This window comes from Phascolarctos cinereus, unplaced genomic scaffold (assembly GCF_003287225.1).
Source record: "Phascolarctos cinereus isolate Bilbo 61053 unplaced genomic scaffold, phaCin_HiC Scaffold_1;HRSCAF=81, whole genome shotgun sequence".
Taxonomy (NCBI): Eukaryota; Metazoa; Chordata; class Mammalia; order Diprotodontia; family Phascolarctidae; genus Phascolarctos; species Phascolarctos cinereus.
This window is the reverse complement of record NW_027555514.1, coordinates 102,029,652-102,056,755: the sequence shown is the minus strand read 5'-3', so window position 1 is coordinate 102,056,755 and position 27,104 is coordinate 102,029,652. Positions and strand designations below refer to the sequence as shown.

At 40.0% G+C, this 27,104-nt stretch overlaps 1 protein-coding gene across 2 annotated transcripts in view; it reads left to right on the top strand.

Annotated features, from left to right (window-relative positions):
* Window positions 1-27,104, top strand: part of AGK (acylglycerol kinase) — a 99,861-nt gene that overhangs the window by 64,166 nt on the left and 8,591 nt on the right. For both annotated transcript variants that reach the window (XM_020997957.2, XM_020997958.2), the window contains exons 9-13: window positions 1,838-1,907; window positions 8,793-8,872; window positions 18,153-18,210; window positions 23,429-23,576; window positions 24,222-24,319. In XM_020997957.2, coding sequence (XP_020853616.1) covers window positions 1,838-1,907; window positions 8,793-8,872; window positions 18,153-18,210; window positions 23,429-23,576; window positions 24,222-24,319 — 454 coding nt within the window. The remainder of the gene's footprint in view (window positions 1-1,837; window positions 1,908-8,792; window positions 8,873-18,152; window positions 18,211-23,428; window positions 23,577-24,221; window positions 24,320-27,104) is intronic.

The following is a 27,104-nucleotide window of genomic DNA, read 5'->3' as shown; positions in this document are numbered from 1 at the left end:
CTCCTTGACCTGGGAACTCTGGAATTTGGCTATAATATTCCTAGGAGTTTTCCTTTGGGGATCTCTTTCAGGAGGAGATCTGTGGATTCTTTCAATTTCTATTTTGCCCTCTGGTTCTACTATATCAGGGCAGTTTTCCTTGATAATTTCTTGAAAGATGATGTCTAGGCTCTTTTTTTGATCATGGCTTTCAGATAGTCCAATAATTTTTAAATTCTCTCTCCTGGATCTATTTTCCAGGTCAGTTGTTTTTCCAATGAGATATTTCACATTGTTTTCTAATTTTTCATTCTTTTGGATTTGTTCACTGTGTCTGATTTCTCATAAAGTCACTATCTTCCAATTGCTCTATTCTAATTTTTAAGGAAGTATTTTCTTCAGTAATCTTTTGGACTTCCTTTTCCATTTGGCCAATTTTGCTTTTTAGGGCATTTTCTCCTCATTGGCTTTTTGGACCTCTTTTGCCATTTGGGTTAGGCTATTTTTTAAGGTGTTATTTTCTTCAGTATTTTTTGGGTCTCCTTTAGCAAGCTGTTGACTTGTTTTTCATGATTTTCTTGCATCACTCTCAGTTTTTCCTCTACTTCCCTTACTTGCTTCTCAAAATCCCTTTTGAGCTCTTCCAAGGCCTGGGACTGATTCATATTTTTCTTGGAGGCTTTGGATGTAGGAGCTTTGACTTTGTTGTCTTCTTCTGGTTGTATATTTTGATCTTCTTTTTCACCAAAGTAAGATGCTATGGTCTGACTCTTTTTGCTCTGCTTGCTCATGATCCCAGCCGATTACTTGAGTTTTAAACTCTTTGTTAAGGTAAGAGTCTGCTTCTAATGTGGAGAGTGCTGTCCCAAGCTTCAGGGGTTTGTATAGCTGTTTTCAGAGATACTTGTAGGGACCTGTAAGTTTTCAGTTCTTCCAAGGTGGTATGATAAGGGGAGAGGTGTTTACTCCTTTCCTGGCCTGTGAGCACAAGTATTCCTTTCTGTCCCGTAACTGTGAGGAAGGGTTCCTCTCCACAGCCACTCCCAAGCTCCACCACTCCAGCATTCCTCCTCACCCCAGCTCCGCAGCCCAGAACTGTGACCCAGATCCACACACGGGCAAAGCAAGAGATTCCTGCCTCAGCACTGGCAAAGAGATCCCTGCAATCCCTCTCTGATCAGCCACTGAATTCCCCCTCAGTCTGTGGGCCAGAAGCTCGGGAAGCAGCTGCGCCCCCCCCCACGCTCTTGGGGAATGGAGCTGAAACCCCACTTTCCTGTCTTAGCACGGACAGAAACAGACTTTTCCCACTGACCTTCTAAATTGACTTTGGCATTCATGGATTGAGGAGTCCACAGCTGCCCGAGATTCAATCCTCTGAGGCCTGCTCCAGGTTCGCTGCAGCCTGCGCGCCCATGCTGCTCTGCGCTCCCAGCCCGGCACGATACACCTTTCTGATCAATCATCCAGGTTGTCTTGGGCTGGAAATTTGTTTCACTCTGTCTTTTTGTGGGTTCTGCTGCTTTAGAATTTTTTTAGAGTCATTTTTTTTATGAGTATTTGGAGGGGTTTGGGAGAGAGCTCAAGCAAGTCACTGCTTTCACTCCGCCATCTTGGCCCGTAAAGATTATCAATAATGTACGCAACATAGACTTTGCATGTGTCTTCTGTGTGTCAGTGAATAGAGTGCTGGACGTGCAGTTAACGCGAGTCCTTTCAGAGCCTCATGTTTTCACATCTGTAAAATAGATAGAATACTATAGTACTTGCATCACAAAGTTAATGAAAGGAAAGTATTTTGCACACCTTAAAGTGTTATATGAATGTAAAATGTTATGTCCACCTGATTGTCTTTCAGGCACATTACAGATGCCACGCTGGCCATTGTGAAAGGAGAAACTATTCCACTTGATGTGCTGCAGATCAAGGTAGGGAAAGCCATCGAATTTCTGCTGAAAAATTACTTGCCACATCCAGGTTCCTTTTCTCTCAGTGAAGTTCCCTTTTAAAAAATTAGTGACAGGAGCGTATAGTATGTATAGACAAAGATAAAAATCCATTGCCTTGTTTCTAGTTGTTAAAATTATTCTGATATTTTGAACTAACTGCTTACATATTGAAGATGTTCAAATCTTTATGTTTATGTATAAAAGGAGTGCTCTGTACTGAAGTAAATGCTCAAGGCCCTTTGAAATCTATTCCAAGACGATGGATAAAATGAAAGCATATTTAAAAATGCTGCTAGTTACAAAGGAAGTGAGGCTCTGCTCTCAGTTGCTTCACGTGGCTCTTTTATTTTGCCTGCTTGATATACTGGTACAAAGGTTTGTTTGTTTTTTTTTGTTTTTTCCTCCTTTCCTTTTTCTGCCGTCACCTCCTGCCAAGCCTGTGTGTTCTTTTTTTATAACTGCCATGTGATGCAGTAGAGAAAGTGTCTGGAGGCCAAAGCGAGAATGGTTTGGCATTGCCACCAACGAGGGATAGAGAGGACTCTTCTTGATCATGCTTATCATCTCAGCACCTTCTCTCTTGTTTTCCTTTTTTGTTTCAAATGTTCCTATTTTGTGAGCTGATTCATCCATTGTTGGTTTATAACTGCTCTTTATTCTGCTAGTATGGCCAAAGAAGTGGAGAACATCCACAAATAGGTCTTAGATCCTCAGAAAATGTCATATTCCAGACTATTTTAGTTTCTTTTGCACCCAGCTAAAGTAAATTTGACCTGGCTTCCTGGACCAATCTCTTTGTAGATTAGGAAAATAAATTATTTAACTGCTATTCCTCTCTCTACCTGCAGCCTCCTTCTCCCTGTGCCATCCCTTCCTCCCTCTTCCCCCATATCCATATAGGCCTTTTAAATTCTAATTATTTATGTAGTTAAGAAATCTCTGGAAGGTATTGCAGTTGAGTAAAAGACATTTTGTCCCCATTGGATCAATAGTGTGGTACCTGATATGAGTAGAATCCTTGCTAGGTGACACAATAGAGCAGTGGACCTGGAGTCAGGAAGACCTGAGTTCACATGCTGCTTAAGACACCTGCCTTGGTTTCCCCATCTGTAAAATGGGGGTAATAATAGCTTCTATGTTCCAGGATTGTTGTGAAGATCAAGTAAGTTTATATTTGTAAAGAGCAACCCTTAAAAGCACTATATAAATATAAGCCATAATCATTAATATTATTATTGTACCTGAAATGTACATGGAACCATCACTGGTTCTTCTTTCTAATGTCCCATTTAGAGATTTTCCAGTTATGTCCACATAGAACTGTTTTTATTTTTGTTTTTATTTCCCTAACCACTGTCATTGTGTCTTTGTCACAGTAAGTGTTTAATATAAATGAATGAATGGCAGATAGGATAAAATGAGAGGGAACACCATTTCCCTGCCTACTGTCTCTTCCTTCCTTTGTTCCTAACAGCTTAAGTGCTATTCTCTGAAGTGAGGTGACCAGTATGAGACCATAGTCTTCAACTGTGGTAAATTTCTTAGCAGTCAGTGGTTAATGACACATTTCATTTGAGGTCCTCTTGACAAATAGATGAGTACTCTTCCTAAGACCAAAAGGAGCTGTTTTCTGTTCCCTGCCCTAACACTCCTCAGCTCAGTTAAATTCCTCATTAGGCCTCCAAGCCAGGTTCACTTAGGGAATTAATCAACAGGTGAAGTTTTGTTGTCATTGTTCAGTTATTTCAGTTGTATCTGACTCTTTGTGACCCCATTTGGGGATTTTCTTGGCAAAGATGCTGGGTTAGTTTGCCATTTCCCTTTCCTGCTTATTTTACAGATGAGGGACTGAGGTAAACAGGGTTAAGTGACTTGCCTAGGGTCACTCAGCTAGTAAATGTCTGAAGTCACATTTGAACTCAGGTCTTCCTAACTCCAGGCCTAGTGCTCTATCCACTTTGCCACCTAACTGCTCCAAACAGGAAGTATCCCTATTTAATTCATTTAAATTCTCTAAAGTGAAAATCTTCCCCTGCTTGACCCTCTAAGCACCCTGAGAGACTGTAAAGTTGAATAAGATGTGATTCATGCTCATAAGAAATTTTCAGACTTGAAGGGAATAAAACAAGTATCGTATCCTGCATCCCTACTACTTGAAAAGTGATTTCCTAGGGGAATATCTGCAGGTGTCAGTGTGATCCTCTCTTTCTTAATCCAGGGTTAAGTCTTCCAAGACCAGTTACACTAAGAATTAAATCTTCCAGGCCCAGGGTATCTTCTACTTCAGCCCCAGGTTTCCGCACAATCATTTAGAAGGCTTATCTTCTCCAAGTCAGGGATATCTATCTATCTATCTATCTGTCTGTCTATCTATCTGTCTATCTATCTATCTATCTATCTATCTATCTATCTATCTATCTATCTATCTATCTATCTATCTATCTTCAGCCCAAATAATTCTTCAACTGAGAACCTCAGAGGTGTCTTCTCACCTCCCTACTTCAGTCAACATTTCTTTCCCCTTCTGCCATTTTCCTACAACCTTCTATCAAAAAATGTTGGGCTTCATTAACAAAGACAGCCTGGAGGCAGTTGCCGAAATCGTGTTGGATGAGTTTGGACAGGATCTCTTCTAGACATATCCTTTAACAGAGATTAGTTGTAGTGTTGTTCCCCATGTAAGAAGTGCGCCTGCGGATTAGCAAATCATACCTCCAAGTGGCATTTATTTACTGTCCAGTAACAGCTACAGTGAATCTACCTCTTAACTGCCTACCACGGTTTTCTCACATAGGGACAAGCTGTTTGTACAGTCTGACTGCCTTCTTACTGCTAAGCCTTCCAGAAGAGACTCAGGCTTTTATTCTTATGCTTTAGAATTACTGATGGGCTAAGTAAGTAATATACCTTAGCCATCTTAGCCCTTAAGGATCTGGACCTTCCTGTGGTAAAGGAAAGTTTTTAAATGGTATCCCTAAATGTGTAGATCTAACACTGTGGGATATACATGTTCTTCCGCTCATAATTTGAGCAGTAGCTCTTTGAGAACTTTGATTTTCATCACTCTTCTTTCCCTGTTTAGTCTGTATGTTGCCTGTAGTACATTCTGATGCCAAGTCTTGTAAATTCTTCCTTCACACTATTTAGCACCTGATTCTCTGAACTATTGCAGTAGCCTTTCGTTTTTTGGGGTTTTTTTTTTGTTTTTTTTCTGCCTCAAGCCTTTTCCCCATCTAGTCCATCTTCCTGTACTCAGCTCTCAGAGCTATTTTTCCAAAGGGCAGGTCTGACTATGAACCCCCAGCCCTATCTCACCTGTGGGAGCGAATATAAAACCCTCTGTTTGGTTTTTCAAAGCCCTTCATAACCTTGCCCCCTCCACCCTTTCAAGGCGTCTTACCCCATACTCCCTCCCAGGTACTCTTTGATCCAGTGTCACTGACCTCCTTGCTGTTCCTCCCACAAGACACTTCATGTCCCACTTCAGGTACTTTCACTGGCTGCCCCTCATACCTGGAATTCTCTACCTTTTCATCTCTACCTTCTGGCTTCCCTAGTTTCTTTCAAGTTCCAATTAAAAATCCCACCTTCTACAAAAAGCCTTTCCAGATCTCCCTTAATGTTAGTGTTTTTCTTCTATTGATTATCTCCAATTTATCCTGTATAAATCTTGTTTGTACATATTTTCATGTTGTTCTCTCCATTGGACTGTGAGCTCCTAGAGAGCATGGACTGTCCTTCATATTTCTTTGTATACCCAGTACTTAGCACAGTTCAAATGCTGATCACAGTTCAAATGTTTGTTGGCTGACTTGCCCTGTCTGGCACATCTTCCTTTACCTACACAATGGGTTCATTGTACATAGTTAAAAGAGAAGGGATCACTTCTCCCAGAATGGAATCCTTTGGAAGCAAGCCTAGATTTGAGGAAAATTTGACCCCACTCGAAGAAACCAGACCTCTACACATAAAAACAACTTTGTATGTTGACAAACTGGTACAAAATGTTACCCTTCCTCATAAGGTAAAGCAGAGGACCTGGGCCCTGGACTCCCTTAATGCTGAGTTGGATGCCATTATACTTGGCTCTTTCTTAAGATTTTCCTCAGAGGGAGATGGTTGCTGAAAGTTTTTTCTTGCTAAAAATGACACTTTTTTCCTTCAATATTTCACACTGTCCATTTGTTTCATCAGTCACAGTTGGCATCTTCTCCACTGATGTAGTTCAAAACCCCTACCAGCCTTAGGAGATGAGATGCTATGGCCAGAAAAACTTATCATTGGGTCATTAGCCTTTTGATGATGAACTGAACTTTGCAGGATCTAACTAGTCTGGTCTTCAGATAGTAGACCCACAGCCCGTGCCCAGATCCAGACTCAAACTTGGGTAAGCAAGCACTGCTGTGACTTAAGTTTCACCATCATAGCCTTCCAGAACCCAGAGCCATCTATTTTCACACCATGATGAGGCATCAAAATTAGACTTTAGTCAAAGATTACTGTTGAAATTCATATTATATTTTCCTTCTCTCCCAATAATTTTAATGTGGCCTGCATTTTCTTTCTGTGATTTCAATAATAATTTGTGGTTTTGTTTTTTATTTTTTCAGTTAGCAACCTTTTAAAAAAAATTTAATCTGGCCTTCCCGACTATCCCTCCTTCATTAATCGTATTTTAAAAATAAATAAAGCTTTTGATAAATAGCTGCGTAGTCCAACAAAATGAGTTCCTATGTTAGCCATATCTGAAAATAGATTTTTATCTCATTATTAGGAGATGAGTGGTGTATTTCATCTTTATTTTTTTGGACTCATAGTTAATTTTAAAATTTTCAAAAGTTTTAAAATCTTTCAAAGTTGTTTTTCCTTATAATATTTTTGTCATTGTATAAATTGTTTTTTCCACTTTGCTCTGAGTCAATTCATACGGCTCTTCCCAGTTTCCTCTGAATTTATCCATTTCATCATTTCTTATGGCACAATAGTATTCCATTATATATAGTACCATATTTTATTTAGTCAGTCCCCAATAGGAGGACACTCGTTTAGGTTCTGGTTTTTATGTTTTTAATAAAATATCTAAAAACGAAGAGTGAAACTTAGCCTGAAAACCACTTGTGGCATATATAAGAATGGTTCTCCTGTAGCCTTGGACCCATCTGTACTCTTTCCATAGGGTTTAGTCCATATCATTTATCTTTGATTACCGAATATTTCTAGACCAAAGGTTCATTTCATCAAGGTTCATGTCACTACTATTTTTCTACCTATGTCCTCAGGGAAAAGAAGCCTTGTTGATTTCTCATACTTAATTTCTTCTATCTCCAAAGGTCCTCAAATTAAAACTCCTATTAGGTGAATCTCATATGTGACTTTTGATCTGCAGTTGTACTTTTTTTAGGATTCATCCTAAATTTCTGTCCTACACAGTATCTTACTTTCATATCAATCAAGGCATAATCTTCCCATCTGCTCCCCTAATCTTTCCTTCCCAGGAAATCATCCTACACATCTCAAGATGAAATATGGACTACCATACATATCTTTATACTGAAACAGGCACAAAAACAGTTTGTGGTGATAGTTCTGCTTCTTTTGTCATCATCCATCAGGGGTGCTAGTATCCAAAAGAACCATCCCAGCTGGTCAACAAACTTTAGCTCTTCTGCTTCGAGTGAGGTAGAAAACTATATAAAGTTAAAAGCTGTTCAGCAACAGGTTGGCCGTGATGGCAGCTCTGAGGGATATTTCCAAGTAGAAATGCAAAGTGGTTAACTGCCCTTTCCACCATCCTTTCCCAGTTCATTATTGCTTAGATTTAGCTTTTTGTTGAGAGTTTCTGTTTAGTCTGATAGTAGCTACTTAATGACCTGACCTCACTCTGTACCTTTTGGTTCCATAGCTACCATAGTCACTGCTAGGAATTTTTTTCTTTGGGAAAAATACTAATTATTTAGAATTTATTTTCTCTGGAGATATATCATTCCTAGCAGCCAGCCCTTCCAGAATTCATCCTTCTTCCTCTCTAAAGCATTCTGGGCTAGCTGCCTTTCACATAACTTACTACTGCCTTCCTTGAATCTTCAGACTAAATTAGAAGTATTTCTCACGTAGCACAGAAAGGGTAAAAACCTGTTTCAAAACCTATCAGGAATTATGGACACCTGCAGAGACCCTCCCCCCAAAAATACTCTTGGAATATTTGGAAATACAGTAAACCACAAGTGTGCCACCAGCAATAACAGGTAATAAGACTGCCATCATGGCCAGTCTTCCTGAGATACTCTATTATGCCAGTGCTCTGATCCCCTTATTAAATTCCCAGACTGATAAAGATGGCAGGCTCTAATCAACTTTGTCCTTGTAAAAGGTATACAAGGGAAAAGAAACTAAGATAAACTCAACTCCCAAGCTGTACGTATTGTAAGACCATTTTTTTATAATCTAAAGGTAGCAACACACCGTTGTTGGCTGATCGCTTTGTTAGAATGGCTGAGGATTGGCCTTTTTTAAAAGTATGACTTGTTTTGAAGGCCATGTCCATCGTGCAGAGCAGTAATCACTTTTCTTTACAATTTGAAAAGGATTTTCATATTTTTGTTATGGTTTAAAAGAAATCAAGAACACTATCTGCACACTAACGTAGAAAGACTGTGTTGTGGCTAATATGGAAATATGTTTTGCATGACTTCACATGTATAATGGGTATCATATTGCTTTCCTTCTCAATGGGCTGTGGAGGGCAGGAGGGAGGGAGAGAATTTAGAACCCCCAAAAAAACTGTTAAAAATTTAAAATTATGTTAGTATGATTGCATTTGTTGGAATCATTAACCTTCATTTCCTGTGTTTACTTAACTTCCAGGGAGAAAAGGAACAGCCTGTGTTTGCATTATCTGGTCTCAGATGGGGATCCTACAGAGATGCAGGAGTCAAAGTTAGCAAGTAATGTAGAATTATTTTACAAATATGTGACTTTCTTTCTTTGTATTCTCCTTATTAGGGTGTTCATTGAGTTATATGATTATAGTTTGAAAAAAAAGATTCTATTCATTTAGGGTTTTAGAGATACTGTACCTCATTCATATTGTGGCTTTTTTCACCCCATTTGGCAGACTTCTAAGTTGAGTTTTGTTTGAATTATAAGGGTAGAGGTTATTTTTTGTGGAAGCTGGCCATCCTTAATGCAAAGAAGACTAGGAGAGCTTCCCAGATCGTTATTTTTACTGGATTGATGTTGTTTGAGTAAGGCAATAGATTCACTATTTAAATACAGGCCTTCTGAGGGTGAGTGTCTGAGTTGGGAGCCATGATCATGGTGTCTTTATGTACCGATTGGCTCAAGAGAGGCCTTTCATAGGTCTCGTTTCTATAGGTCTTCTCTGAAAGGAGTACCCTTTTTGTTGCGCTGGAAAAGCAAGGGATCCTCATCTTGAAGAGTAAGGAAAGAGGGATTGTTTGGTCATGTTATAGCTGGTCATAGAAATAAACTGGGAGTATCCCTGATCTCTCATGGAAAATGAATTCATTTCTGGAGGTCTCATCATCGGGAACTAGGGAATTGTTGTAGTTAGTGAATCAGTAAACATTTACTAAAGATCTACTGCATGAGAGCACTGTGCTCAGTACTGGGGGAGATAAAAGCTATAGCTAAGACATCGGCCAGCCTGTATGTTGCTTATAGTGTAGCAGGGGCATGGGACACAAACATAGACAATTAAACAATACTACATGAAAAGTGCAAAACAGAGTGGTATAAGAGGTCCTACAGATGGTGAATCAGGGAACGCTTCCTGGAAGAAGTGACGTTTGAACTGGGCTTTAAATGAATATTTTTCAAGAAACAAAAATTCCATGCTTAGGAGAGAACATTAGGAAGGGCATGAAAGTGGGAGAGTGTCTTCAGGAAAAGGAGAGTAGTCTGGTTTTGCTGGGTCAGTCAGAGAGGGATGATAGGAGATAAGGTGAGAAAATGAAGACTGATGCCAAAATATTGAGGGTCTTAAAACCATGTAACAACTGAAGTGTGAATTTTATTCTGTAAGCAGTAGGGATCCACTGAAGATTTAAAAAAATTTTTTTTTATTCTGAATTTAATGAACCAACCGAAAAAGGAATATTTCCCTAAATAAAGCAGAACCAAAAAAGAGGGTTATATCTGAAACTGAGAATCTTCATTACATATAGCTTGCTGTTTAAGTATATGATAATTCAGTATGTCACTTCTAAAGCAGTCTGCTTGTATTTCCTTAGAAATTTGTTTTTTATGTGTTTTTTAAAAATGCTTCAATGACCCTCTTTCCTTTTTTAAATGCCTATTCCTGGCTCTCCTCTCTTCCCACCCACCACCCTCCCTTTAAAAAAAATTATCCATGTACAAATTACCATTGAAGCAATGTAAATCCACACGTTTGTGTCCACGTACATATCTGTATCTATACATACACACACACACACACACACGCACGTGCATGCACGCGCTCACATGTGCGTGCGTGTAAATCTCATTCTAAACCCAGAATATATCACCCCACTTTCAAGAGTAAGTCCTCTGGAGCGATGGTTGGTCACTGCAGTGATCAGAGTTATCACAAGTCTTCCATCTTTGTTGTGTTTTGTTTTTAACAATTTGGCTGTTACTATATGACTTGTTGTCTTGGCTTTGCTGACGTGATTGTCCATAAGTTCATACTCATTTTCCCAGGGTTTTTTAACCATTCCTTCTGTCATTTCTTATGGTGCAATAACATTGCCACAAAAGTTTTTTGAAACAGATGAGTGACGTGATGAAATCTATGCAAATGAAAGCGCTTTTTTTGCTTTTAAAAATTAAATGTTTTATTGAAAACTTAATTATTAAACATCAATATAATCTCCTAAACTTTAGTAGCCATTTACAGTTTAATTTCAATGAATAAAATGTAAATGTCTTTTTCCTCCACGTCTATTTTTACCAACTCACTTTGTTCCTGTTTATCTTTGTAATTATTACCTTTGTTCATTTTGTCTCTTATGATCATCTCTCTCCCTTATTTAGGTAAGAATTTTCCCCCTACTTCCCTCCCAGTCGTAGTTATAAAACATATCTCCTTCCTTTGTCATCTAATTTTTAATGATATGACCGTTTCCTCTTGAAATCATTTGTCCATTTGTAATTTATCATGGCTTATGGCATAACATGGTTTTCTAAAGCAGGACTTCTTAACTTGTCACAGACTTCTTTGGCATTCCTGTGAAGTCTCTGGACCCCTTCGCAGAATAATGTTTTTAAATGCATAAAATAAAATACATAAGATTACGAATTAAATGAGTTATATTGAAACATAGCTACCAAATACATTTTTAAAACAAATTCACAGACCCCTGGGTTCGATCTCCAGATTTAGATCTAATTTCTTCTATACTACTTTCCATTTTCCTCAGTAATTTTTGTTACATGTAGGTCCTCACCCTAGTAATTAGTGTCCCTGGTTTTAGCAACACTATGCTACTGTATTCAGTTGTTTTTCGATGGTGTTCACTATCTAATCTCTTCCATTGGTCAATTTTTATATTTTTTAACAAGGACTAAATCTCTTGATGATTACTTTTTTTTTTTTTGCTTTTTTGGTGAGGCAATTGGAGTTAAGTGATGTGCCCAGGGTCACACAGCTAGTAAGTGTCAAGTATCGGAGGTTGCATTTGAACTCGGGTCCTCCTGACTCCAAGGCAGTAGCTCTATCCACTGCCCCACCTATGATTACTTATTAATAGTATAGTTTGAGACCTGGTATTACCAGGTTCCCCCACCCCTACTTTTAAAAAATATTCCCTTTAAATTTCTTGACCTTTTGTTCCTCCAGATGAATTTTGTTATTATTTTATCTATATCTATAAAATAATTCCTTCGTAATTTGATTGGTATGGCACTAACTTTGTAAAGTAGTTTAGACAGTAACAGTGTTTTTATCATATTGGCGCAGATCAACTATGAGCAATTAATATTTCTCCAATTATTTAATACTTTATTATTTCTTCTTATTTTGGCCAAAAGTGTTTTGTTGGTGTCATCCTATGTCCTGAGTGTGTTGATAGATAGGTAGGCTCTCAGATACTTTATACAGTCTGAATAAAGGTACTTTGTAGTAGTTTGTAGTTACCATATTTACTTTGAATAGGTTTTGTTTTTGTTTTTTCAGTATCAACTTGCCAGGTTTTATTAGTAACATACAGAAAGGCTGATGATTTTTTATGGGTTTATTTTATATCTTACTACTAAGAAAATTTGTTCTTGCAGTGATATGAAAGACACATCATAGCACAGAAAGAGTGAAGGTGGGAACTTGTTAGCAGGTTATTGCAAGGATCCAGGTAGTTGTCCTAGGGTGGTAGCTATAGGACCCAGGAAGAGAGGACAGATTTGCATGAGCTTGTAGAAGTGGGCTTGACAGGACCTGGTAACTGATCAGATGTGAGAGCTTAAGTTAGAGAGAAAAAACAAATACAACCTTAAAGTCTTTATGGCAGAACCAGAGTGCACGAGGCACAGGTAACACAGAGGAGGGGCAGCTGCAAGCTCCTCTGAAATCAGTTGTAGCCTTGCCTAAATATCCTCTCCAGGGCTGAGTGGTTTTTCCTCTCGTGCCTCTGCCAGAAGTAGGATTACTACCTACTCCCTCATTTTTGACTTCCAGACTGCCTATTTGCCACCATCTCACAGAACTCTCTTCCTTTGAGGTTTACTACTTCCTTTGTTATGAACCAGTACAATTCCTTCCGACAGGTGTTCTGAGGTTCAGAATGTGGTTCAGGTTCCCTTTCTTTCCAGACTCCTGCTGTTTTACTTGGGTACTTCACCATACATACCTGTCTCCCCTGAAATAATCTGGCTTCCCAGTTAAAGCACAGGAGAGCTCCTGAACTCCTGTGAACTTTTACCTTCACTCTGTCTTAGTACTTGCAAGGATAGCCATACCCTTGATCCCTCATAATTATTTCATCTCCATGATCCTTAACTAGAATTCCTCTCCCCAGGCATAACTTATCTTTTAATCTTTCCTTCTGCCTCCTAAATCTAGCCTTCATTGTCATCATAACTTCCAGTCTCTTTCCCACTCCCCGTATTCCCAGCTGTCACCCCTGCTCTGACCTTTCTTCTTTTTCTTCACAGGCTTGACCTTGCAGTTGACTTGGTCATCCCTAGTATCATCAGCTGTCTCTGCCTCCCTTTCTGTCCTATCAGCAGTTTCACCTAGCCAGTCCCAACCCCGGGTTATTCCTACTATCTGCCTTCTGCATTCTAACTCATGTTTGCTGAACATTTTTGGAGAAAATGAACTGACTGCTGACTTGATTCATTACAAATTTGTCTAATTTCAAAAGGATTCTCACTATAGCAAAATAGTTCTTTATTTTTCCTTGACTAACTCTTTCACACTCTCCACAGTAACTATTCCCAAACTTCTCTTATCAGACAAGCTCCATCATTATCTCCTGCCATATTTACTGAGAAAACAGAAACCATCCATTATAAGCTCCTTCTTCTCCTCAACTCCTGTACCTCAGAACCTCTTTTTACTTAACCTTTCTCTTCTCCTTTGGACTAGTCTCTGAGGAAGAGGTTAACATGGTTAACCCCTTTCCTTATGCTTCTGAGCCTATCTCCTCACACTCTTAGGGAACTGGTTCTCTTCATCATTCCCTCTCCCATCTTCAATCTGTCCATCTTCATTAGTTGCCTACAAATATGTCTCTCTCTAATACTTGTAGAAAAAACAAAATCTTTTACTTGACCCTGTTTCTCCCTTAAGCATTGGTCCTATATCTGTTTTTTTTTCCTTTTTATAGCTAAATTCATAGAAACATTTGTCTGCACTCATCTCCTTTTCCTTGCCTCCCACTTCTCTATCCCTCACAATGAAGTCTCAAACTATACCACTCAATGAAACTGCTCACTCCATAGTTAACATTTTATTAATTAACTGCTATCTCTTATAGTCTCTTCTCACTTCATATCATTCCTGATTTCTGCAGCATTTGACATGGTTGGCACCTCTTTCTCCTCCTGAATATTTTCTTCTTTTTGAGTTTTTGTGATGCTTCTTTATTCTGATTCTTCCCTTATTTGTCTGACCACTCCCTCTTGGTTTCTTTGCTAACTTATATATCCAGTTCCTGCCACCTTTGCTTGGGCGTACCTTAGGTCTGTGGCCTAGACCCTCATCTTTTCTCTTTCTATACCTGCAGCTAGGTGGCTTGGTGGATATAGTGTTGGGCTTGGAGTCAAGAAGATCTGAATTCAAATGAGGCTTCATTCACTCACTAGCTGTGTGACCCTGGGCAAGTCACTTAACCTGTTGATCTTAATCCACCAGAGAAAGAAATGGCAAACCATTTTGGTACCTTTGCCAAGAAAACCTCATACAAGGTCATGAAGAGTCGGACATGACCGAACTGAACATTATTCAAAGATTTAATCAGCTCCTGAGGATTTAATTGTTACCTCTATGCACATGACTCCCAAATCTATATATGCAGTAGTTGTCTTTCCTTTCTTGAACTCGAGTCTTGTCTCTTCAATTGCTACAAAATATCACCATTTGGATGTCCCAAAAGCATCTCAGAGTCATCATGTCCAAAATGAAACTTGATCTTTCCCCACAAAACCCACCTCTCTTTCTAAATTACCCATTCCTATTTAGGGTAACACCACACACACACACACACACACACACACACACACACACACACACACACGCGCTCCCACACCAATTTGATTCTCTTAAAGCACAGAGCTGTCTACATCGCTCCACTACTTAGAAAGCTTTAGGAGTTTTTTGTTGCCTCTAGGATCAACAGTAAACTCCTCTGTTTGGCATTTAAAGTCCTTCATGATCTCATCCCTGCTTGTCTTTCTAGACTGGCTTCCTATCGTGTCCCTCACACATAGTATATTTTCAGCAAAACTAACTTGTACTTCTCCTTGCACAACGTTTCACTTCTTGTGTCTGACACTGAACAGAATCTGTCGTGCCTGGGAAATGTTCTCACTCCTCACCTCTAGTTCCTTCAAGGCTAGACTAAAATCCTGTCTCCTACAGAAGGCCCTTGAGATCTCCCTCCCCAGGTGTTGGTGCTTCCTCCTTCCCAAAATAACTTTGTGTTTTGGTTTTGTGGTTTTGTTGCGGTATGAGAGGTTGTGACCCCTCAAAGACTGACTGGGTTGTCTGTATTGAATTCACAGACTCAAGCATTCTTCAAGTCAAGGTGGCAAAAAGTTTATTGTGATGCTTTTTAGCGGGCAAGGATTCTTAAGGATCCTGCAATCTTAGAGTGGTACAGTTAAAGTTTACATAGGATAAAATACAATAAAACATGTGCCAAATATGCTAACTAGGTGATTCAGGGTGGGATTAGGGAGTGGTTAAGGAGTGGTCAGTTCTTAAAAAAACATGCACTTCTTGTACCTACTGCACAGGCGTTTTACCCAAAGTTCACTAGGAAAAGCCCACAAGGGGGGCCATATGGAGGTGTGGTTTTAGGCCTGCTGCTTTAGGCCACTAAGTTAACTAGAGTTCAGGGTAACAGAGTTGTCCAGTCTGCCATCAATCAATATCTTGTTTGACAAGATAGATGTAGGGAGTGTACATATGTCTTAAGGCTATGAGGAGCCCAGATGAAGATAATGAGGTAGGGTGGTAGTATGTCTTTATGACTCAGTGCAAAGCCAGTTCAAACTAATAATTCCTTCAGGTGCTGTTTGTAATTGCACCAAGGAGAGAGATAAGGGTCTTGCTGGGGCCCACTCATGAGTAATTGCTAGGCACAGTGTCCTTGGGCTGGGGAGAAACTGTCAGGGATAGTGTTCCTGAGGTTAGGCAGAAATTGAGGTCCAAGCACAAGCACCCAAACACAAGCACCCAAGCACCCCATCAGTTTCATTTTGTTTTTTGTTTTTTGCTTATCTGGCTTCCATGTTGTCATTACATCTCCTTTCTCCTCTTGCCTGGCAGGGGCTATTTGATTATTTGTCTTTTATCCCCAGACCTTATCGAAGTAGATTTGTACTTGGTAGGTGCCTCACTGTACCTGTTGAATTGAACTGAATAATGAACTGTATCTTTGTACCTCTTCTACTTTTAGACATAAAGTCTGTTGCAGCCAAGTATTTTGTTAGTGCTCACCCTGTTTAGTTATGGAAGTATTATTATGTTCTTCACGTTATCCTTATATATATTTCTCATCCTTTCATTTGCCCCCGTACTACAGTTTTGTTTTAATTTTTTTTTTTTACAAAACCTTCTGTTTAATATGTAACCAAATTTTAACATCTCACCACATAGAAAACTTATTGGTAGCCTTTTTTGAGAAATGTGTGAGTGGGCAAATGGTGCATCTGCCAAGATGTATTAATCACCAACGTGGTGCAGATCCGTCTCAGCACTGATAGAATGTCCTACAGACTTGGCCAGGAATGCAGCCATGCTCCATCTGGTGACAGCTGTCTGATCAGGGCATTTTAGGATGCTGCTTGATATCCAGTTTAACGTCTTAAATGGGACTGTTCACCAGATGAAATGCCCTGATTGTGCAGTGGAAAGAAACCAGGATGACAGAACTGTTTCCTAGCCTGCTGAAGAATTGCATAGTGCTAAGTCACGGCTGTTGGAATGTGAAGGGGACCTGGCAGTTTAGAAATTAGAAACCTCAGCAGGGAAATGGGGAATGTTCATCTGTTTTGCCTTTGAAGAAATAGAATTTTTGTAGGAAGCAGGGAAATGGGGAATGTTCATCTGTTTTGCCTTTGAAGAAATAGAATTTTTGTAGGAAGCAAACTATATAACCTGGAGAATTTACCTATTCAGGAATAGAAGGAGGGTCCAAGCTTTCTTATCAGTGGGGATCATGTCATTCTCCTGATAAAGAACTTTAATAGCTTTCCATTCCCTAGTGGATCAAGTCATAACTTGTCTTTCTGGCTTTGAATTAGAGATGATGGTAAAGACTCCCCCATAATCTGCCCTATTCTGCTTTCCTGATCTTATCTCTTATTATTCCACTAGGGACTATAAACTCCTTAGGGGTGCATCCTTTTTGTTAGGATTTAGCTTGGCCTTGCACATGGGGGCACTTAATTGTTAGCTAAATTGAATATGTATACTTGTCTCTGGCTTTACTCTGGTCTTTCTTTGAAACACCTGCTCTCCTGCCCTCCTTGTTTCTGATCTTTTCTCATGCTCTGCCCCAGGCTATAATTCTCTCTGAGCATCTCTCTTCAAGTACTGTAGGCCTGTCTCAGGTTCCTTTCTCCTTTAAGCCTTTCCTAATAACTTAAAAATTAGCATTATCCTTCCCTTCTTGAAATCCCTGGCACTTAAAGTTTGTACCATCTTATTTCAGCACTGGATTATATTCATTTTAGTGCTTTATCATGTAATGGAATTTTGTAGGGACCCCAAAAGGTCATCCTCACCAAACTGGGTTGGGGTCTTATAATGGTAATAAGGAGTCAACCAAAAGTGAAATAAGTAGACATTTCTTCTAGCCAGTTGCTGGCCACCTCTCCCCTGCAACTCATCACATAAAAATTTACTGCTTACATGTTATTTTAGACTATAGCTCAGTCTCCCATTCTAGCACATTAGATTAGTACTAGCCGCAGTAATCCTAATAGGCTTGCCTTCCTGTACAAAGACACTACTGCTTTCTCAATCATCCTTTAGCGGACCTGGCTTATTATGGCTTAGTTCACAACCCATCCAAGCCTTTTTGTTCTATGCCACTCTTTCCCATGTCCTCCCATAAATCTTCCACAAGGGTTTTCCCTCCTGGACTGACCTCTCATCATGTAGAAATATCTGTTATTGACCCATACATGCCAGGAAAAGAAGGATTTTTTTTTTTAATACTGACACAAATTCATTTTTTCTGTCCTTGGGTGTAGGTATGTCCCTCTTACCATCATAGTCTTGAGGTACTTATCATAATGTCCTTGAGGGTGCAGATATGACCCATACATGCCAGGAAAAGAAGGATTTTTTTTTTTAATACTGACACAAATTCATTTTTTCTGTCCTTGGGTGTAGGTATGTCCCTCTTACCATCATAGTCTTGAGGTACTTATCATAATGTCCTTGAGGGTGCAGATATTTACATTTATGTTGTGAAGATGCAGATCAGATGGATAGGACTTTGTAAATATGCTGATCATATTTTCTAATCAGAATTTCATCTTGATCCCTTTCAGGTACTGGTATCTTGGACCATTAAAAACCAAAGCTGCTCACTTTTTTAGTACTCTTAAGGTAAGTAAAACACAAAACATGGAAAATTACATTTAGAAGGATGTTTTCTCATTTTGTTTGTAGTAGAAAAAAGGAAATGGGGGTGAATGGGACATATCTTATCTCATTATTTAGGGGAACTGCATATATACAAGGCTGCATCTCCAAAGCAGGAAATACACACAGTTTTTTTTGCTGACAAGTTGCCTTCTCTCATACTTACCCATTCACTTTCACCTCTGCCCCCGTTTACCCTTCTAACACCACTTAATATATTCATTTATTCTCTACTATTGAAGAGACTCTAAGCGTGTTGACTTATCTTTGTGTAGATTACTATGTATCTGGAAAAATGTGTGTGCGTATTAATATATATTTACGAATATATGTACCTAGACAGACTTGTTTGTTTATATTTGTGTTTAGATGTGCATCTCTCTGTATTGTGAACAGATCTCAATTGGAATAGACCTGTTTTAATATTACTATTATTATTATTATTATTATGTATAAGCAAAAAGAAAAATGCATTTTGTGGGTTGATGTGTGAAGGGAGAGTCAAAATAATAGGATTTTTAGATTGTAAAGTCTGGGTAGAAGTAGATACCTTTTTTTTTCCCCCTAAAGATTCATTAATTTATTTATTTTTAGTTTTCAGCATTCACTTCCACACAATTTTGAGTTTTGAATTTTCTCCCCATCTCATCCCTCCCCCAACCCCAAGACAGCTGCATTCTGAATACCCTTTCCCCTAATCTGCCCTCTCTTCTATCTCCCCCCTACCCCTTTCTCTTATCCCCTTCTTTTTCTATTTTCCTGTAGGGCAGGATAGATTTCTACACCCCATTACCTGTATATCTTATTCCCCAGTTGCATGTGAAAACAGTTTTTTAACATTTATTTTTACAAGTTTGGGTTCCAAATTTTCTCCCTTCCTCCCTCCCCACCCACCCTCATTGAGAAGGCAGGCAACTTGATACAGATTATACTTGTGTAGTAATGCAAAACACTTCCATAGTAGTCATGCTGTGGAAAATTAACTGTATTTACCTTCATACTATCCTGGCCCCCATTTATTCTATTCTCTCTTTTGACCCTGTCCCTCCTCAGAAGTGTTTGCTTCTGATTATCTCCTCCCCCAACCTGCCCTCCCCCCCATCATCCCCCTGCTCTCTTATCCCCTTCCCCCCTATTTTTCTGTAGGGTAAGACAGATTTCCATACCCAATTGAGTGTGTACATTATTCCCTCCTTAAACCAAATCCTATGAGAATAAGATTCACTCATTCCCTCTCACCTTCCCCCACTTTCCCTCCACTGTAAAAGCCTTTTCTTGTCTATTTTATGTGAGATAATTTACCCCATTCTACCTCTCCCTTTCTCCTTCTCCCAGTATAATCCTCTCTCACCCCTTAATTTTATTCTCCAGACATCACCCATTCATCTTCAACTCACCCTGTGCCTTCTATCAGTCTATCTATACGTATAATTTTTTTTACCCTCCAACTACCCTAATACTGACATAGGTCTCATGAGTTACAAATATGTCTTTCTGTGTAGGAATGTAAACAGTTCAACCTTAATAAGTCCCTTATGATTTCTCTTTCCTGTTTACCTCTTCATGCTTCTCTTGAGTCTTGTATTTGAAAGTCAATTTTCTATTCAGCTCTGGTCTTTTCATCAAGAATGCTTGAAAGTCCTCTATTTCACTGAATCCATTTTTTCCCCTGAAGGATTATACTCAGTTTTGCTGGGTAGGTGATTCTTGGTTGTAATCCTATCTCCTTTGCACTCCAGAATATCATATTCCAAACTCTGCGGTCCCTTAATGTAGAAGCTGCTAAATCTTGTGTTATCCTTATTGTGTTTCCACAGTACTTGAATTGTTTCTTTCTGGCAGCTTGTAATATTTTCTCCTTGATCTGGGCACTCTGGAATTTGGCTACAATATTCCTAGGAGTTTTCCTTTGGGGATCTCTTTCAGGAGGATCTGTGGATTCTTTCAATTTCTGTTTTACCCTGTGGTTCTAGAATATCAGGGCAGTTTTCCTTGATAATTTCTTGAAAGATGATGTCTAGGCTCTCTTTTTGATCATGGCTTTCAGATAGTCCAATAATGTTTAAATTCTCTCTCCTGGATCTATTTTCCAGGTCAGTTGTTTTTCCAGTGAGATATTTCATATTGTGTTCTATTTTTTTCATTCTTTTGGTTTTGTTTTACAATGTCTTGATCTTTCATAAAGTCACTAGCTTTCAGTGGCTTCATTCTAATTTTTAAGGAAGTATTTTCTTCAATGAGCTTTTGGACTTGGTTTTCTATTTGGCCAGTTCTGCTTTTTAAGGCATTCTTCTCCTCATTGGCCTTTTGGACCTTTTTTAAAAAAAAATTTTTTTTTTTTGGCTAGGCAGTGGGGTTAAGTGACTTGCCCAGGGTCATACAACTAGAATTTTTTTTTTTGTGAGGCAATTGGGATAAAGTGACTTGCCTAAGGTTACATAGTTGGTAAATGCCAAGTGTCTGAGGCTGGATTTGAACTTGGGTCCTCCTGACTCCAAGGCCAGAGCTTTATCCATTGTGCCACCTAGCTGCCCCTCTGGACCTCTTTTGCCATTTGGGTTAGGCTATTTTTTAAGGTGTTGTTTTCTTCAGTATTTTTTTGGGGGTCTCCTTTAGCAAGCTGTTGACTGGTTTTTCATGGCTTTCTTGCATCACTCTCATTTCTCTTCCCAGTTTTTTCCTTTTCTTCTTTTAATTGCTTCTCAAAATCCTTTTTGTGCTTTTCCATGGCCTGGGCCTGATTCATATTTTTCTTGGAGGTTTTGGATGTAGGGGCCTTGACTTTGTTCTTTTCTTCTGTTTGTATGTTTTGATCTTCTTTGTCACCAAAGAAAGATTCTATGGTCTGACTTTTTTTGTACAGTTTGCTTATGATCCCAGCCATTTAATTGAGTTTTAAACTCTTTGTTAAGGTAGGGTCTGCTTCCATTGTGGAGAATGTACTGTCCCAAGCTTCAGGAGTTTTGTGCAACTGTTTTCAGAGGTACTTCTAGGGACATGTGAGTTTTCAGTTTTTCCAAGGTGGTATGATCAGGGGCAAGGTGTTTACTCACTTCCTGGCCTGTGCTCTGGTCTACGAGTGACCACAAGCACTCTTTTCTGCCTTAGAACTGTGAGGAGGATTCACTCTGCACTGCCACTACAAGCTCCACCATGCTAGCACTTGTCCTCACCCCAGGATTTCCACCCAGAACTGTGACCCAGATCAAAGTGTGGGCAAAGCAAGAGAATCCTGCCTTAGTACCAGCTAAGAGATCCCTACAATCCCCCCCCCCCCACCACACTTAATTCCCCCGTAGTCTGTGAGCCAGGAAACTTCAGAACCAGCTGCCATCTCGGGGCTGTGCTAGGACAAAGCTTCTCTCTCACTGAGGTTGTAGACTTTTTGTACTGACCTTCTAAGTTGTCTTTGGCATTTGTGGGTTTAGAAGTCTGGAAACTGCTACAGCTGCCTGTGATTCAGTTCCTTGAGTGAGGCCTGCTCCAGGTTAGCTGAGGCCTGGTCTTTGCCTGCATGTGTGCCCAAGCTGAACTGCATTTCTCTCCCAGTTCGGTGCGATAGACCTTTCTAATCAACTATCTAGGTTGTCTTAGGCTGGAAATTTGTTCCATTCTGTCTTTTTGTAGGTTCTGCTGTTCTCGAATTTGTTTAGAGCCATTTTTTACAGGTATTTGGAAGGGTTTTGGGGAGAGCTCAAGCAAGTCACTGCTTTTATTCTGCCATCTTGGCTCCACCCTAGATACCTTTCTTAAGAGATGGTTACAGAAGGCTTTATATCAGGGGCTTTTAACCTGGAATCTGTGAACTTAAAAAAAAAATATATATATATATATATATATATATACACACACACATATATATATATTTAATATATTTCATATCAGTGAAACCATATTTCAATATAATTAGGGGTTTTTTTAATCCTATGTATTTTATTTATGCATTTAAAAACACTCTGGGAAAGTATCTACAAATTTCAACAAAAGGATCCATGACACAATAAAGATTTAAAAATTGCTTTATATAGAAGAAGTAGGGTTAAAAACCTATTTATGTAGGGGCAGCTAGGTGGTACAGTGGATAGAGCACCGGCCCTGAAGTCAGGAGGACCTGAGTTCAAATCTGACCTCTGACCAAACACTTGACACTTACTATCTGTGTGACCCTGGGCAAGTCACTTAACCCCAATTGCCTAAAAGAAAGAAAGAAAGAAAAAAGAACCTATTTATGTGAAGAAAGAAGAGAAAGTTTTAGGATTTCAGGCCGGAAAAGGTAATCTGGAATATGAGATTTTGATGGCAGTAAGTCACTTAAACCTCCCAGTGCTCAGGCAAATCATTGAGTTTATCAGTTGCAGAGAAGGTACTAACCTGCATTGGTGAAAGGAGTTTCCTCATCAGGGAGTGTCCTTACTCTCTAGCCCTGAAATCACAGGTCTAATTCCTATCTCTGATAATGAAACATTAGATGTCTTTGCCTGGGATGCTCTCCAACTCTTGAACCACAGATGACTCTTGTAGGACTTCTGTTTTCTGTATTAGACCATTTTATTACATGTCCATTTACAGGCTGTACACACACACACACACACACACACACACACACACACACACACACACGTTCTCATTCTTGTGCTCTCGCTTGCTCTCTCTGTCTCTCTGTCTCTCTCTCTCTCTCTCTCTCTCTCTCTCTCCCTCTCTCCCCCCACTGCTAAGCTCAGAAATTTGAAGGGGAGGAGCTAATTTGTGAGAGACAAATGAAATCAGAGATGCTCTAATTATAGATTTGGAAGCAGAAAATTAGTATCTTTGTCTTTTACTTAAGTAATTCTTGATGTAGCACAATACTTTTTTTTTTTTAGCATCTGTATATGTGAATTGAATTTGCCATGCAATGGTTCACTCCACATACTTAGTACTATTAGTTTTGTCTTCTTGGTGTATTATCTTCATTGTTTTCCCTATCCTAAAGGGAAAGACTGTTATACACTAAGTTGTTAGTTTGAAGGAAAGATTCCTTAAATCTCTCTGTGATGAGGAATCAGCTCTAGGGATTCAGTCTTCAAATTCCTCATAGGGCCACAAATTTCACAGGAAAGAAAATGAGATTGTTACCTTTCTGTCCAAGATCTCCCAGGACTTGTCATTAGCAGCATTTTTTTTAATCTTCATGTTAATCTAGGAGTGGCCTCAGATACATCAGGCCTCCATCTCGTATGTGGGACCCACTGAGAGACTGCCCAGTGAACCAGAAGAAAAGCCTCCCAGGCCTGCTTTATACAGGAGGATATTCCGAAGGCTTGCATCGTACTGGACTCGTCCTCAGGATGGTGAGGGAGGTTATTTAGAGGCCTGGGATACCCTCTATGCAGAAGAGCCCTCAACCAGTTTCCCCAGTCAATCAATAAGCATTATTATGTGCCTGCTATGTACCAGGCGCTGTACTGGGTTCAGGGGATACAAATAGAGTGAAACAGTCACTTCTCTTGAGGAGCACACATTCCAAAGGTAGATACAGAGACACTACTCAAGCTGGGAAAGACTCTCAGAGGTCATTTGGTTCATCCTCTGCTTCCAGTCAGCACAGGACTCAAACTGCCAAATAAATTGGTCTGAGTTCTTCTCTGCCCCAGCAGTATGCATTACATGGTAGCATGCTAAGCCCAGTGGATAGTAGTAAGAACCTCTTGTGTTGTTTGGTTTTTGTGGCAAAGAATGGGCCACCTCTTCTTTATTCCTTTTGCTGCTGCTCTGGGTTGGAATGTTTCCTGCATGGGTCTTCCACAGTGACTCTGACTCTCTCTCTCCTCTGTGGATAAGTGAGATGTACAATAAATAAAGCAGAGGAAGCAGAAAGACTGGGCAGGGAGAATGAAGGGGAACTGAGAAGCTGACGGCCCCAGTCATTTATTTTGCATTGGTAGTAGTGGAACACTAATGGAAGTAATTGACCTGTGCCTAATGGATTCACACAGCCATCTCCCAGGAGGTAAAGCCAGAGGTCTGGAAAGAAGTGCAGCTGTCCACCCTTGAATTATCCATCACAACACGGAACAGTCGACCTGACCTGACGGTAAGAGAGTCATGTTATAAATCAGTCTTTTGTGTCATTACATGAGGCAGCGTAGGTCATGTGGTTTTTCTGCAGCTCAGGTTTTGGTTTGTACCATGTAAATGAGTGAAAGGATAGAGATGGAAGGGTCAGGATGGGGTGGGGGGAGGGATGTGAAGGGGATGATGACATACCATATGTGGGATGAGACCAATGAGACATGGAATCATAGAATGTCAAAGCTAGAAGAAGCCTTAGGGAACATGGAGTTGAACTTTTTCACTTTCTAGACGATAAAGTTGAGTCCCGAGGAGGTGGGGGCTTCTTCTAGAGCCTCTGACTAGGATCCACATCACCTGATTATCACACCATGGTATCTCATATGGCTTGGGAGGATGGTTGTTTTGAAGCTTCTTGGGCTCTAGTAAGGAATTCTGGTCCTGCATGTGTTGGCCTAGAGGATTCTTCAGCTTCTCTGTCCTCGAGGCCACTTTGACAGGGCACAAGGACCTGTAGCCTATCAGTGCCATCAGTTCACTCTTGTCAGTATAAATTTTAAAACACAGTTTTATGTGATTTGTGTTGTGATCCAGCCCAAGGACCTAGATTACATATTTTAGAATCACTGATTTAGAGAGTTCCAAGGGGATTGGTAAAGTGCCTTAGATTTTTTATATTGGTGAACTAATGGGAAAAGCATATCCTCTGTGTCACTTGATGTGATTGATGATATTAGCATTATAGATGGACTCACATGTAAAAACCAGTGAAGTCACAAACTAGTTAACCCTTCTATAAATTGGCAGGTGCCAACAGAGGATAAAAAGCATGATCAAGATAACATTTTTAAGATTTATATACTTTTGGGGCAGGTAGGTGGAGCAGTGGATAGAGCACTGGCCCTGAAGTCAAGAGGACCCGAGTTCAAATGCGGCCTCAGACACTTGACACTTAGTAGCTGTGTGACCTTGGACAAGTCATTTCACCCCGTTGCCTACAAAAAGGAAAAAAAAATTATATACTTTTATTGAGCCTTTCATTTATTCATTCATATAAAAACAGTTCTTATGTAAGGTTACCAGTGTTACAGAAGTTGGGAAGCATAGAAAATTTTCCTGTTTCTACCAGGAAGTGCCACATAACCATTTAGAGCCTTTTGTCATGTTTTACCATGGGTGTCTCCACCTACTCTATTGGCTTTACCTTTCCATCTTTGCTGTTTATGTCTGTGGAGAAGGAGAGGTGGCATCAAAATCTAGATAACATATTTGTTGGGAATAACTTGAACTTTAATTGGAATTTGAATCTAAAGTTAAAATGAGGCAGAGAGAGAGGAGAAAAGAGACCCAAGGATGCAGATATAATGGACATTCTTGTGTAGACCATCTAAGAAAAGCTGACTAATCATAAAGAGTAAAAAAAAAAAGTCAATGCAGCTTGAAGTTTTTAAATATGTCCTTAGTCACTGTTTGTCTTAGCCTCTCAGGTAGAGGATGATGTCTGACTTCTGCATCTGCCCATGTTACTTTTTTTTTAAGGCAATTGGGGTTAAGTGACTTGCCCAGGGTCACACAGCTAGTAAGTGTCAAGTGTCTGAGGCCGCATTTGAACTCGGGTCCTCCTGACTTCAGGGCTGGTGTTCTATCCACTGCAGCACCTAGCTGCCCCACCATGTTACCATTTTGGATAGATTGTAAGTTGCCATTGGGAAGCCTCGTGATATCTGCTTAAATCTGACATCTAGTGTCAGTCTCAAAGCTTCTGGGTGGAGAGGAGTCATTGGTGATTCCTGGTGCAGCAGTTGCCAGTAGAGGGGCAGAGCCGTCTTCTACTTTTTGAGACTTGCCATTTCTAATCAGAGCTGCTGCTAGCCCCAGTCGATCAGGCTGACCACAATAATGCTGGTCAGGAAGAATCAAGACTAGGAGTCCGATTATGTAGGAATACATCAGATTTTATAGGTCAGCTGAGCATGAGGATGTGTTTCACAGGAGCAAATGGGATTGGATAGATCAGTTGGGTATCTTAGGTCAAACAGATAAAAGAGTAGAGTTCATAGAAGGCAAGTTAAGGCATGAAGGGCCAGTATGGTAAGCAGATAGGAGATCTGGAGTACAGAGATCACGGCACCAGAAAGTAAGAGATAGCAAGGTGTGCCCTAGTCGAATAGATTGCATTTCTGTCCTCTCTCTCTCTCTCTCTCTCTCCTCTCCCTCTCCCTCTCCCTCTCCCTCTCCCTCTCCCTCTCCCTCTCCCTCTCCCTCTCCCTCTCCCTCTCCCTCTCCCTCTCTCCCTCTCCCTCTCCCTCTCCCTCTCCCTCTCCCTCTCCCTCTCCCTCTCCCTCTCCCTCTCCCTCTCCCTCTCCCTCCTCTCCTCTCCCTCTCCTCTCCCTCTCCCTCTCCCTCTCCCTCTCCCTCTCCCTCTCCCTCTCCCTCTCTCTCTCTCTCTCTCTCTCTCTCTTTTTTTTTTTTGCTAGGGTACCGGTTTTATTATGCTCTAGTATGTCACTGTGGCCCTTGCAAAGAAGCTTTTGGCCATTCTCACCCAGAAAGGGAATAAAGTAATTACTGGGTTTTTTTAATGGAAGAGAGACAGTGTAGAATAGTGGATAGTACTATCCTATGAGTCAGGGAGACTTGGTTTGAAATCCCGTACGGCCTATATTATCGACATAACTATGAGTAAGTCACTTCTCTGAACTTCAGGCAACTCTCAAAGTTGCAAACAGATTACAGTCTGCATTGGTAGAGGGAATTCCCAAACTGACAAAATCACAGGTACTTGAAATACTACATATGGCAGCTAT